At 36.2% G+C, this 13,000-nt stretch overlaps 1 protein-coding gene across 1 annotated transcript in view; it reads right to left on the bottom strand.

The window, feature by feature from the left end:
• Positions 1–13,000, bottom strand: part of CNGB3 (cyclic nucleotide gated channel beta 3) — a 33,335-nt gene that overhangs the window by 1,290 nt on the left and 19,045 nt on the right. Inside the window, exons 10-16 of the mRNA XM_027674286.1 lie at positions 11,885–12,026; positions 9,850–10,009; positions 9,394–9,491; positions 8,268–8,351; positions 7,696–7,814; positions 3,107–3,253; positions 578–758 (exon numbers count right to left, since the gene is read on the bottom strand). Coding sequence (XP_027530087.1) covers positions 578–758; positions 3,107–3,253; positions 7,696–7,814; positions 8,268–8,351; positions 9,394–9,491; positions 9,850–10,009; positions 11,885–12,026 — 931 coding nt within the window. The remainder of the gene's footprint in view (positions 1–577; positions 759–3,106; positions 3,254–7,695; positions 7,815–8,267; positions 8,352–9,393; positions 9,492–9,849; positions 10,010–11,884; positions 12,027–13,000) is intronic.

The raw sequence follows: 13,000 nt of genomic DNA, 5'->3' as shown, positions 1-13,000 counted from the left end.
ATGTAGAACTGAGCAGGTTCTTATTAACATTAACATTTCTCAGAATATAGTATAATGTTGGAATTATTTTTTATCAGTTAAAATAACAGTTTTCTCATAAGTGCAATATATTAGAGATTTAATCAGTTTTGTCTGTGTGGGCTACGCTTTACATTTTGTCTTCAGGATTTGTAACAACCAGAGATCTGACACTGAATTCGAAAGTTCACCATGTGCCCGAGTCAGCTGGATCAGATTACTGTGTTAAGATATTTCTGTATTTACTGTTGTTTACATAAAATTAGAAGATCAGATGCCCTTGGGGCCTTGTAAGGTCTATTTTATCCTTACTTTCTTTGAGGATTTTTGTTTGCTTGCTTTTTTTTTCTCTGCTCTGCATAGAGTCCAGGTTCACAAGGATTTGAGCCAAATTTTAGAATCAGTGTTTACAGAGATTAGGAAGGTGGTTATATCTCAGCTACTGGGAGTTTTTGCTTTTGATTGCAGTATGGCTAAACTTTCATCTACTCTGTTTGCCCAAGCCCTCCCAGTATCTTTCAGCACCTGGAAGATTCTACTCTATTTTCTGTGGCTTTACCTCAGCGTCTTGTTGTCTCTTCAGCTGCAGCAGCTTAGCAAGGCCATCTTTTCCTCTGGCTCCAAGCATTGCTTTAAACAATTTTGGAGTTTCCTGTTTCTGCCCGAAGAGACCGGCCAAGCCTCGTGGTTGTTGTACTGGTGGTCCTGGAGGAGGTTTCCCCTTCTGTTTCAGCAGCACCCTGGAGATGGAGGGGAATGAGGACACAAAGCAGTGCTGTGAAAATGAGCAAAGTTCCTGCTAAGCTGAAATGCCACATTCATGCATGAAAATCTGGCAGCTTTTACAGCCAAACTCTTTTTGGTTCCCAGGTCCAGTGATAAGAGCAAAACTGGAAGTGGTAAGGGTTTTACCCCATGTTCTGGTAGAGTTGGAGGAAACTGTTCAAATTTGGAGTTGCTTATCTATATTCTGGAGAATAAACAGGTGCTGGCGCAAATTAAGGTGTCACAAAGCAGATGTGAGTTTTATAGGGAGAAAAGAGGTGTGGAGGGGGATGGGTGCCCCATACCTGGGGTGTCAGTCTCTTGCCTGGACTTCTGGATGCAAATTCAGAGAGCATTTAATGCTCCATTGGGAGTCCAGCTGACACTTGTGGAAGAAATAGTTTACCAAACTTAATTCCAGCATGTCTCATCTCTCATAGGTCAGGTTAGACAGTGATACTTATTTTTGGTCTTCTTCAGTAGAAGAAGACACCCTGAAGATATAAACGTTACTGCCAATCATATGACAAGAAGTGAGAATGAATGTCGAGGGTAAAGATTAGATGACAGATCTGAGATAGATGAAACTAGTGAAAAGCAGAGGGTTCCCCTACTTTCAGTGTCTATTAGATTACTGTACAGTTTTCAAGGCAACTTTTCTATCCTTGCAAGGCTTAAGGCTCTTTATGAACAAGGACTATACCTGCAGTCTGTAGTACAGCAAATACCATAATATTATAATTTTCTCCAACATCTTGTACTTTAGTACTTGAGTAATTTCAGAAGTGGAGCTTTTACTTTTTTTTCAGTTTTATTGTCATAAATTAAAAAAAGTACACTTCAGCAACTTGCATGGCTTTGTTATGTAAAGACGTGGGTATTGGGCAGGTGGTGACAGAACAAATTTCTTGCTTGAATAAATCTTTTGAGTTTTGAAATAAACTCAGGAGCCCTTTAAAGTTGTCAGATGGTCCCAGAGAACTCTAATGTAAACCTACCACGGCAGAGCAACTGGCAACTTCTTTCCAAAACTGAACATAACTGCAATCCTTATCAAAGCAGTGCACACATTTCCTCTTGGTGCCTAGTTTTGACAGAATTAGTAGATGCCTAGATGGCTGGGCAAAATACGTGGCCTTCAGCACAGGGCAGGTACTGCATATCTTTAAAATTAAACAGGATATCCTGTATTTAGTCTGATATCTAGAGAGGGCTGTGAGCTCAAATGGGAGTGCAGGTACAAAGGCTGGGTGATTAAGCTCTGCAGTTGAAAAAGACTATTTGGTGAAATTCTTAATGGATTGGCAAAATATGACCAGGGTGGGCAAGTAGTCAGAAGAGGTAATGTGGGGCAGAGAGACAAATAGCAAGTAATGATGGTTGTACTACTGTTTAAATAGAAGCTAGAGAAAAGTCAGGAAAGATAAGTTCTGGGGACCATCAAGCACTGGATCTGTTCCACTTTTCTACCTTTTGATGCTGGTTTTGAAAATTGGGCAATAAGCACATTCCGTGTCTAGGATCCTTGTTCCTCAGGGGCGTCATGATTCTCAAGATACTGTTGTTTGACAACCAGGGCTGTTGCAACATGCTGAATGCAGCCATCTGCTAGCACTTCCATGAAACAAAATATCCGTCCTGTGCATGTTTAGTCTTCTCTGATGAAATTTCAAGTCTGGGACCAACCTTCCAACCTTTGATAGCAATTCAAGGCAACAGTTGAGAACAATAGGAGTGCTGAAGTATACTGATGACAAACTGTTTTGAGTTTTTGGACCTTTTACAAGGTAGCAAGGTACTAATTTTGTCATAATTTTATGCTTTTGAACAAAATTCACAGCTCTCTAATCTGTGTACTCCCATCTTGTCGGGCCTTACTTTAAATCCATTCCTAACTGCTGCATAAGGTTTTGGAAATGCATACAGTTCTATGGGTGCATTGAAGCATATCTTTGTAGAATTAATTGTGTTTTATTGCACCTTTGAAAACCTACTCCTTAACTGACATCTCTTCTGCAGTTTCTTTCTTGACTATGTAAGGAGTCCTGGTATGTATCCTTATCTTCTGTTTGTTTTGTTACCTTATGTACGATGCAGAAGGCACCTACATTCAGGATTTCATTCTACTTACTACACTTACACAGCCCTTGGGATTCCTGCCAAGCCCCTGCTTTCCACTATAAAATACCAGTCAAATCTGACCTCTAAATACGAATGTGTTTACATCTCTTACTCTTCCAAGAAAGGAATTTGTCTAGAAGTCACAACTGTCCATTCTACTTAAACTAAATGATATGACTTAAAAAATGTTGTTAGGACATACTTTGCTTTCTTCATGAGGAGCTTTTCTGAGTCAGGGTAGTGCCTCAAGATTTCGTTTAGTGTTTTCTTGTCCAGAATGAAAAGGTTGGCAAAACCATGAGCCACCACATTGGCAGTCCTTCGATTTCCTCCACCTGCAGCTAGTAGGCTGGAATGAAAATAAACATCATCAGTCACATCGTTACTTGCCCTAGTGAGGAACGTCTTTGCTGGTGGTTCTCCATTAAAGTCATTGTAAAACTCACTTATGCACCTGGCTGTTCAATCTGATGTTCTGTAAAGGCCCTGTAAAATTTGGATTAGAAATGTGTTCTTGTCTCAGGAAGGCAAATTGTCACTGCCAGTCAGGTAGATGCTAAGGACTGTAAAAAGTTTTGCTACACAGAGACATTTCTGTTAAGAGACACCCACAGCAAGGACTGCACTTGCTTTAGTCCTCATGTGAACTTGGCATTTCTTCAATTTTATTGTTGAAAATTATTTACATCAGAAGTAGGCCAGCTTTATTTACAGTGAATGAATGATTCTCCAAGAATTTTATTTTTCTTGAGTAAATAATTTCTGCCAGACTCTGGTTTTCAGTTTTCTCGCATAACATATCTCATGTTTGAATGTTGGCAAGTTGAATGATACAGATTAGGAAGGTCTTTCAGACTGACAGTTACAAATGTGTCTGCCAGAAAAAGAGGGATGTTTTGCTTTGAAAGTAAGGCATTAGACCAGTTTAGCCAGCAGCAGTTGGTCATAGGAAGGATACCTAAAACAAAAAAAAATATGTCCAAATAAAAATTAAATTTTTCATCTTGCATTAAACAAATGAAGAGACTTCACCTCTTAGCTGTGGTGATAAGCAAGAGAATTTGCATTCTGCTCTTAGTACTAAAATTGCTCTATCACTGTATTCAAGATCTACCCTAAAATTTTTCCCTTAAAGATTTCCCAGTGAATTAATATTTTTAGACAACTTTTAGTATTATCTCAATTTAAAATTATTAATAAGAAATGGTCTGAGCCCCATGAAACAAGAATTTATATCTATCTAAAATATTAATCAAAGTTATATAAGTATTTGTTTTCATATTAAATATATTTCTAGAACATGTTTCTAAATATTGCATCAAACAGATAATATATTTAATTTACGAAGGACAGTAGGAGACCTCTGCAGCTGTGTGTGCAAGGCTGTTTTCACATGCACACAAAGAGTGTTTTTCTGCAAGCCAAGACAGCAATCAATATATGAACTCAAGCTGAAAATACAGTTTAATGTCTTCTCTTTAAACAATTCTGTACAATTCCTCAGATAGAATAAAACTCTTTGCATAATATGAAAAGCAACTAAAGAAAATTGCAAACAGCTTTTGAGCTCTGATGAATCATTTCTCAACAAGTCATTGAACAATCATTTTTAGGCTTTCCTAACAGAAAGCTCATTTTATCAAGGTAGATGAGGACTAAAGCGATCAGCTTTTTCATTATGGTGATGATGTGAGGTGAATTTTACAAGTAAAGTAGTCTCTGCTCAAAAAGAATCATCTTTGACTAAGGACAGTGTTATGTATGTCAGCATTGAATCTGTTTTGGTTGGTGTATGAATAGTTACATGGCTAAATATTTTAAAATAGGTACATTTACCTTGCAATAGTTCTTGGTAAAGTAATATCTATATTAATTGTGAAATTTGCTTTATTTACCTAGCGTTTTTTACTTCAGTTCTTAGCCTGAAATGCTGTAATAGTAGTATGAGTTAATAACTTTTGAATACTTAAGCTAGCAAATTAAATTTCAAGCTATAAAGTTATCAAAGTGATGACTCAGTTTATCTATTTTCTTTTTATAGCTGATCTCTGTAGGAAGCTGCTGCTCATTGAAATTAGCAAACGGATCAGGAAATGGCATGTGTTATCAGCAGAATGTGCAGGGTTGTGGTGGCTCAACCTGGCACCTCTGTGCCTGTGAAGAGAACTGGTAAGTCAGGAAAGAGGAATAGGTGTGGATCTTGCTTCCAAGCAGGATTTCAAGCTCCAAAGGGCAAACTCATTGAAAAGCAGCAGCTACTACTTCGAGGGAAATCCTGGACCAAAGTGATGGAAAATGTAATCTTTCACAGAAATAAATATTCCTGGTAGTTTTGATTTTTTAAATAAAGTTTAACATTACAAAACATCTGAAAGCTAAAGCTGAGATCAAATGTTTAGAGATCTTCCTGTCAAAAATTTACATAAGATGGAGAAATGTTCTAGTTTTTCCAGAATTACCATTTTCTGATAGGAAATAGCTCTAGTAAAATACCAGCAAATGGATGAATGAGGACATCTGGCTTAAAGTGTAACTTTCTCTGGGCTAATGAAGTGTTGTTATAACTGAATTTCTCTCTTTCTGAATTGTGTGTGCTGACAGGCTCTCATTAAGGCAACAATCTGTTTGCTTCTGATTCTGAAATTATTTTACTTCCCCAAACTGATATCTATGCAGGGAAGTAGTAATGAGGGTAGGATGTTAATTGGAACTCCTATTACTTAATCTCTTTCTGTAATAATTTTCAAGGACGAAATTGGCAAAGGACATGTTTGATTATTAGTCTTCCATTGGCCGTCTAGTATAATTCAGGGAATTTTTTTGAAATACACAGTTTTTATTTTCTTCAATTCCTTTGCCACTGGAGACTTTTTAAGCATCATTTACATGCATTTTTAACAGAGTGAGATTAAATAGCAAGTGTTTTATCAATCATATACTTAAACCACTCAGAAAGAAGCTGATGTATTTCTCTAAACAAATCTTGAATTGGAAATCAGAAGGAAATCAGCCTGATATCAGGTTATAACCACACTATGAAGTGAGGGGAAAATTTCTATGTCCTAAGTAAGTGTTTCTTCCATTAAAAAAATATTTTTTTCCATTTTCTTCTGGTATTCTGTATTCAGAAGACCTTGACAAAACTCACATAGAAAGGCACAATACAAACTCATTATTTTCTAGTGTTTTGCCATAAGGAAGAGTATATCTCTACCAATTCACTTAGTGCTTCATTTCTTCCGGTTACTGTGGTTTTTCTCCTCAAGTTTATCCATTGCCTGACATTTTATATGCAAATTACATGTGTCTGAATGGGTTTACTGCTGCAGTAGGTCAGTGATGAATAAAACAAGACTAGAAGTGTAGCTAATGGCATTGCTGAGGGTTTTCCTGGACATATTGGCAATTATGTAAAGAGTAACAGATACTGGGAAATCAATCTTTAAAAGGTGTTGTGTGGTTTTCACATGGAAACAAGCACTCACCTGTATCGGATCAAAAGTGTGAAAATCCCTTCCTTGTTTTAAAACCAATCATTATAATTTCTCAGTTTAAAATATAACGTTCTCACTCCATGTATGTGTTACATATTGGGGCTGCTTTAGTTTTTTCTTTTGTCTTTTCATTATTTAGCCCTTAGTGGTGATGATTTCATTCTCAACCTTTCCACATAATTTACAATACAGCCTTTTGTTTGGAGGCTTTGCTCAGGTAGTATATTGTCACACAGAGAAATAATAACCTCCAGAAAAACTTCTTTCAAAGAGCTGATATAATTTCACTTTCCAACTCAATGAAAAAGTTCTGTATCTATTGGATATATCAGATGTTTTCTATTTGAGGTCTATGCAAGTTCTGTACACACATCACTGGATAAACAGGAATGTTTCCCCTACTACAAACAGAGACACAAGTAGAAGACAAATGTAAACCTGACACAGAGCTGATTACTGCTTTTCAAAAAGCAGATTAAACCTACCAGCAAGAGGATTAACAGTAACAGGAAAGCAGCTGCAAGAAACCAAGGATCCAGTTTATCACATGTGGCAGCACATGTATTTTATTAGTTTTCCTCAGGCCAACCTCAGCAGGGGAGTGCAGTGCCTGAAAACTAGCACTTGATTGGCTCATTGGGGAACACAGCACATAAGAGTTAATGGATTTTGCATAGCAAGCACATGGAGAATATAAAAACCATTTGTAACCACCAGAAAAAAATTATCTCCTCCAGATAAACTCAGACAAAAAAAAATATGGTCTATCAGTTTTTTTCTTGTGTTGTATGCTCTTAAATAAATATTTTTTTCAAATTAGGATGCCTGATTTTCATCAATTTAATCCCTACTTCAGCTCTAAATGAACTATTTTTATTTGCTATTTTAGGTTTTTTTATCGATTTTGTTGGAGATTAATTTTCATCTTTGCCTTCTGCTGTTTAAGGGCACCTCGGCTCACTACACAGGCGATAAAATGCATTTGGTCCTTCTGTATTGCAGACAGTGTAACAGGGAGATGGGTCGAATCTTTAAAATGCCAAAGAAGAAATTTGTCTGTATATCTCTGGGTACATTGACCAAAACATTGGTCTCAGATCTTGCTGTATTTATTACTTATGCTTTGCTTAGATTTTCCTTCACTTACCTGCATCTCCTTGCTCAGTGTTCTCTTTGTTGATCCTACTTACTTTTGAGCCTCTCTATGGTATCTGTCATGCTTACCACAGAGAAGTTAAGCAACCATTGATTATTTGACCAGTTCCAAAGAAAGTATTAAAAACAGTGATGAACCTACCTGATCTCCCCAAATACAGCTCCTGCTCTTAATGTAACCAGGACTTTTGTACCATCAGGACCTCCAAGGACTTGAACTTCACCCTGTTTGATGATGTACATCTCTCTGCCAATCTCTCCCTGGGCACACAAACACATAAAGAACCCATGTTTTAGCAGTGTTTTTTGTTGTTAGAATAGAATGACAGTTTCCAGGTTTACCAATATTATGAGGCAAAGCAGCAATTTCATTTTAAGAATCAAAAGGCTGCAACAATGTAGCCAGGACTGAAAATGTAGGGACTTGCACTTCCTGTCTCTTCACTTGGCCCTCCAAGCCTGCATGCAGCATCTCCTTGGTAGAGTAGGATGAGATGCAACATGCATCCAAGTGGGAGGTGGTTCCAATAGGGTTTTATTCCCTACTATGTGTGTAAAATTTGAGAGCACATTTGTTATTACACAGAATTACTTTTATGCTGTCTTAATTCAGTTAGGATTCATTTTATTTAAAGGACATTGTTGACCAATATATGAACTCTTTTTCTAAAATACGTAATATAATTATTATTTCAACAAGACAAAAATGCTTACCTTTTTGCAGACAAAGTCACCAGGTAAATATACAATGGATTTCAACCTTAGCAGCATGTCATATATCATCTGGGTATCACAGCCCTGTTAAAATAGTTAGAGTTGATTGCTCTGTTAATTCAGTAGCAAAAGTGACTATTAGTGCTTACACTGGCTTCAAATCCCAATAATACAGGAATGACTAAGGGATTAATAAGTGGAATGCAAACTCAAATCATCATAAAGATCACCTATTAGAGCTGAGAAAAGACTGAGAGTTGTTATTTCAAATACTTATGAAGTTCTCTATGGCTGGAACATCTTTTCATTTTTTTACAAAGTGAGCTTCTGTACATCCAGATATGCTGTGGAAGCTCAGTTAGTGTTATGATCAGAGCTTTATGGGTCTGTTATGGGAATCTTATGGTAATTTTATTTTTTACTGATCCCGGGGAAATGATCACGTCAAATGTTGGTATAAATCTGTGAATTCCATGTCTTCAGGAAATGTGGAAAAACCATACAGCCATGTAACATTTATACAGATATTTCATGTGATTTCTTAAAAATATCCTAACAAGCAAATTTCCTGTATGTCAAGACTACTTCTAAAAATTCAGAGTCTTCTTAGTTTTGTCTCAGAAAGCCAATTTTAAGTACACATTTAAATTTTAGCTCTGGAAAACTACCATGATAAATAAAGAGAAAGCTCCTTTGCACAAAAACTGACTAAAATGCAGCATTCACTACATGAAAGTTATGTTGCCAGAACACATAGCATGGGAGGTCTTTCAGGCAGACCTGGACAGCATACAGCAAGGTGAAATGTGCTAAAAATTAGATTATTCTATGTCTGACTCTTCAGATTAATTAACTCACAGTCTGACCATACCATCAGCTTTAATATGTTGTCATAACAGGACTGTGTCTTAATCTCATTTGCTTTTTTTAAAAATCACTGCCTTGACAAAAAAAACACATTCAAATGCAGGCACTTGGCTTTATTAGCCATTAATTGAGACATTTCTTAGACTTCTTTTGCCTTGCATATTTACGAACATGTCCTTAAGTATTGCAAGATGCACAGAACAAGGTCTCTGTCTCAGGAATACCACATATTTCTGCATTCTCCTGTAAAATTACTTGCTTTAAATAAGTCCACTTTATTGACAATGGCAAAGTTCACATCAATTGCAATGGCTAATTGCATTCTTGTTGGCATCTGCTCCAGTAATTCTGATTCATCTGAAAAAAAAAAAAGGAAGAATGGAAGAATGTCCATAAAAATGAACTTTGTACAGAAAAATAACTTAATGGAGCTATTTATGAGTTCACATGAGGAAGCTGCTAATAGGTTTTTACTAAGATGTTTAATATATCTTGTCTAAAATTATTACCAGAACGTTATATTAATGAATTGAATTTGTGAAGTAGTAAGTGTCATATTGCTTTGTAGTTTCTTTTTTTTTCCAAAGTAAGTTGAGTAGCCTCCTCTCACTTCCCACATGCAATTCAGAAAAGGAGAAATGTGAATTTTACCCTGTATCTGTATCTATACACTTTCACTTGGACGTGCTAAGTAACTGGAATTGTAAATCCTTACCCAGCATTCCCTGAGAGTCCCATGTGTATTCATACCAAGTTCGAACACGATTTTGGACCAGTCTTGGAATAGAATAAGTGTTCATATAGGAGACAGTGTTATCCACACAGGAACGAAAGTAGTTCTGTCCTGCTGTTGCTGCTCCAATTACATCTCTCATCTGCAAACATCAATTGTTGTTACACATTTCAGCAAAAATAGTCTTGATTTTAATATCTTGCCAACAACATATAAAAGTAATGAAACACTTGTTTGCAAAATCACTGAATAATAATACATTCAGCTGCATGTTTTGAATAGGTGCTTCATCCTCTCTTTCAGAAGCATTACAGATTTAATCTGATTGTGTTGGAAAGTGTAATTATGGTTTTAGAGGAATCATTTCTGGGGTTTAGCTTATTCTCCTGTCTCATATTTCTGGACATGGATGAAAATTATAGATAATGCTTTTCTTAAAAATCCATAATAAAGCTATTCTGCATTTGGCATGCAATGCAAGTCAGAAGTGAAGCAAACTGGACTGAATTTCTCTAATAACATCATCTGACACCACTAGAACTGAGATTGTGCCACTGTTTAAATAGTTAAGAGATCAATCCTAAGTACTGTGAGCTGAAAGCTGACCTAAAAGTTTTTAGTGCAGGAACATTATTTAACATTTCAACACAAATGTAATTCAGTTTTTAGAAAGTGGATGATTTAGTGTTCATAGATATTCCTTCTTCAAGAGCTGAAGTATTTAAATGTGTTTTTAGTGGAATGGCTTCATCTGGCAGCTGCCAAGGATTAGCGTCAAGGATTCAGCCATGGGCTGAATTTTGCTCTTTATTACAAGGAGGCATTTGATTGCAATGGGAATAACAATGTTTAAGCAAGTGTGCTAAACCAGGAATAACTCAGTTATTTTAAGAGCTCTTTGTAAACAGGAACTATAACAAACAAACTGCAATGAAGTAATTTGTGTGTTAAGCTTTAAAGTTTGAGTCTGAAATGACTACACTGGTTGCAAAAACTAATCTGCAAAATCTTCTTAGGGAATGAGGCTTTCATTGGCAATTACAAAAATTTAGGAAACAATTATAAATGTGAAAACTCTGAAGTTTAATTCTATGTACTTGTTTTCCAGAAGAAATATTTTATATGAATTCTTTCTTGTATTTTTGGTAATTCTTGTTTGTGGATGAATTTAAAATCCTATAGGCAAGAGTCTCTTTTGTGACAGTTACTTCTTACACTTCTTAAGAGCAAGAGACATATGCAATTTTTAACTGTTTGATTGAATTTTTCAAATACTGTATTAAAAATAAAAATTAAATTTCAGGGCTTTGGGTTTTTTTTGATAATTCTTTAAATAACAGGCATGTACAAATCAAAAAGTCTGGAATGATTTCTACAGAAACTGATAAGACACAATCTCACATAGGAACCACCGCATTTGTTTTTCTGTAAGCAGGGTATTTTAAAACCTGTGGATTTAAAACTGGAAGTATTTGGAAATATAACTGAATTCCTATGCTATGGTCCTTTTTTTACCCTCCTGCCAAATGAGAACTAAGAGAAATAGAAACCAGTTAATTTTCAGATTAACATATATATTATAATTTGTGGAAGTGACCAGAATTCTAGTTCGGAAAAAATCATGGGATTTCCATTAACAGTATTCTATTGGTAGTAGTACTGAACGTGACTTATTCAACAACTATAATTTTTATATCAGATTTAACAGTATAACACGAATGTCAAGGAACCATCTCCTTGGCTGTGAGTAAGTAAAAAAAAGGAATTATAAATTGTTTCAAGAATCATCTGTGTCCTGCAGAGTCTTGGCTTTAAATCAGCTTTTGTGCAAAATAGCTACAAAACCGGTAACTGATTAAACACATCTATTTGTCAGAAGAATAAGTAGGGATGACAGTAGAATAGACGATGGAAGCTAAACTTTTTCCCAGAACTAAACTCTGTTAAATTGTATATATTATCACTATGTTGTGGTAATTTGAACGTAACTTGTTATGGATTTTTTTTTTTTATGTACCTGACCAATTAAGCTGGAGAAGACAAAGACACCCATGAAATAATTCAGCAGTTGAAAAATTATCTCAAACAGCGTTTGTGGTTCTGCCAGGCCACCGATGGTGATTAAACTGCGAACCGCCCAGTAGTAACACCTCAGATACCTGTGGATACAAACAGCACTTTTGTTAGAAACTGTAGGTACTTATGTAGTTGAAGTTAAACATATACCTGACTGAGTTGGGCCTTTCAGTGATGCTTTTCAGTCCAAGAGACTTTCAGCATTTTTATAAAGAGTTATGAATTTACAAATGCTACAGTTACATAAATTAAGTTGAGCTGAATGTTCTCACTGACAGCAAAATAAGAATATATGGGAAATGCAGTACTTGCTTACTGTTTTCTAGTAACTCTATGTAGTGTTACAGATGACTCATGTAAAAAATTGCCAAGATGGACATTACAGTGTTAGGATGCTACCGGTGAAGATGTCATGATGTTAAAAACAGTGTAAAAATGTTAGAGACTTCCCAGAATCTCTCTGTAGCAGTATACTAGATGCTCAGACATCTGAAGGTCTCTTTCATGGCTTTCACTTGATGATACCAGTAGGAATTTGTGGGAATGACAAATGCAGTGTTCTTCTTGTGTCCATTCCTACCTCTTTAACCATGCTGGTCTTCCTCCCACTCTGCTTCTGAGCAGCCTTTATTGGCTCTACCTCCTGGGTTATGTCAAACAGAAGTTACATCTTTCTACAAGCTGTGTGTTTATCCAGCTTCTCCAAACCACTTCACTTATTCAGCATTGAAAGGTTGATTCCTGTATTGTCTCCTAGTTGCTGGTCTTCACTCCTCCTTCTGTCACCTTAACAAACCCTTTCTTGCCTTCTCCACTACTTTCCCTCCTGCCAGGGGAGACCTGTCCATTAATGGCTACAAAACCACTTTAAGACTTTTATCAGAATTTTCTTGACCTAGAATCCAAACAAATACAGTAGTAAGCAGTGGTCAGTCACTAAGACTCTGCTTCAATGAATAGCTTATATTAACTCCTTCACAGTATCCATCTGCTGTCTGTTACTTTTCATACCTGAAGTGTGAGCTGTGTGGACAAAATTTTTTGTTCTGTTTGTACA

Source organism: Neopelma chrysocephalum, unplaced genomic scaffold (genome assembly GCF_003984885.1).
Source record: "Neopelma chrysocephalum unplaced genomic scaffold, ASM398488v2 Primary Assembly neopelma1_22, whole genome shotgun sequence".
NCBI classification, from domain to species: Eukaryota; Metazoa; Chordata; class Aves; order Passeriformes; family Pipridae; genus Neopelma; species Neopelma chrysocephalum.
This window is presented reverse-complemented; position numbering and strand designations above follow the sequence as displayed.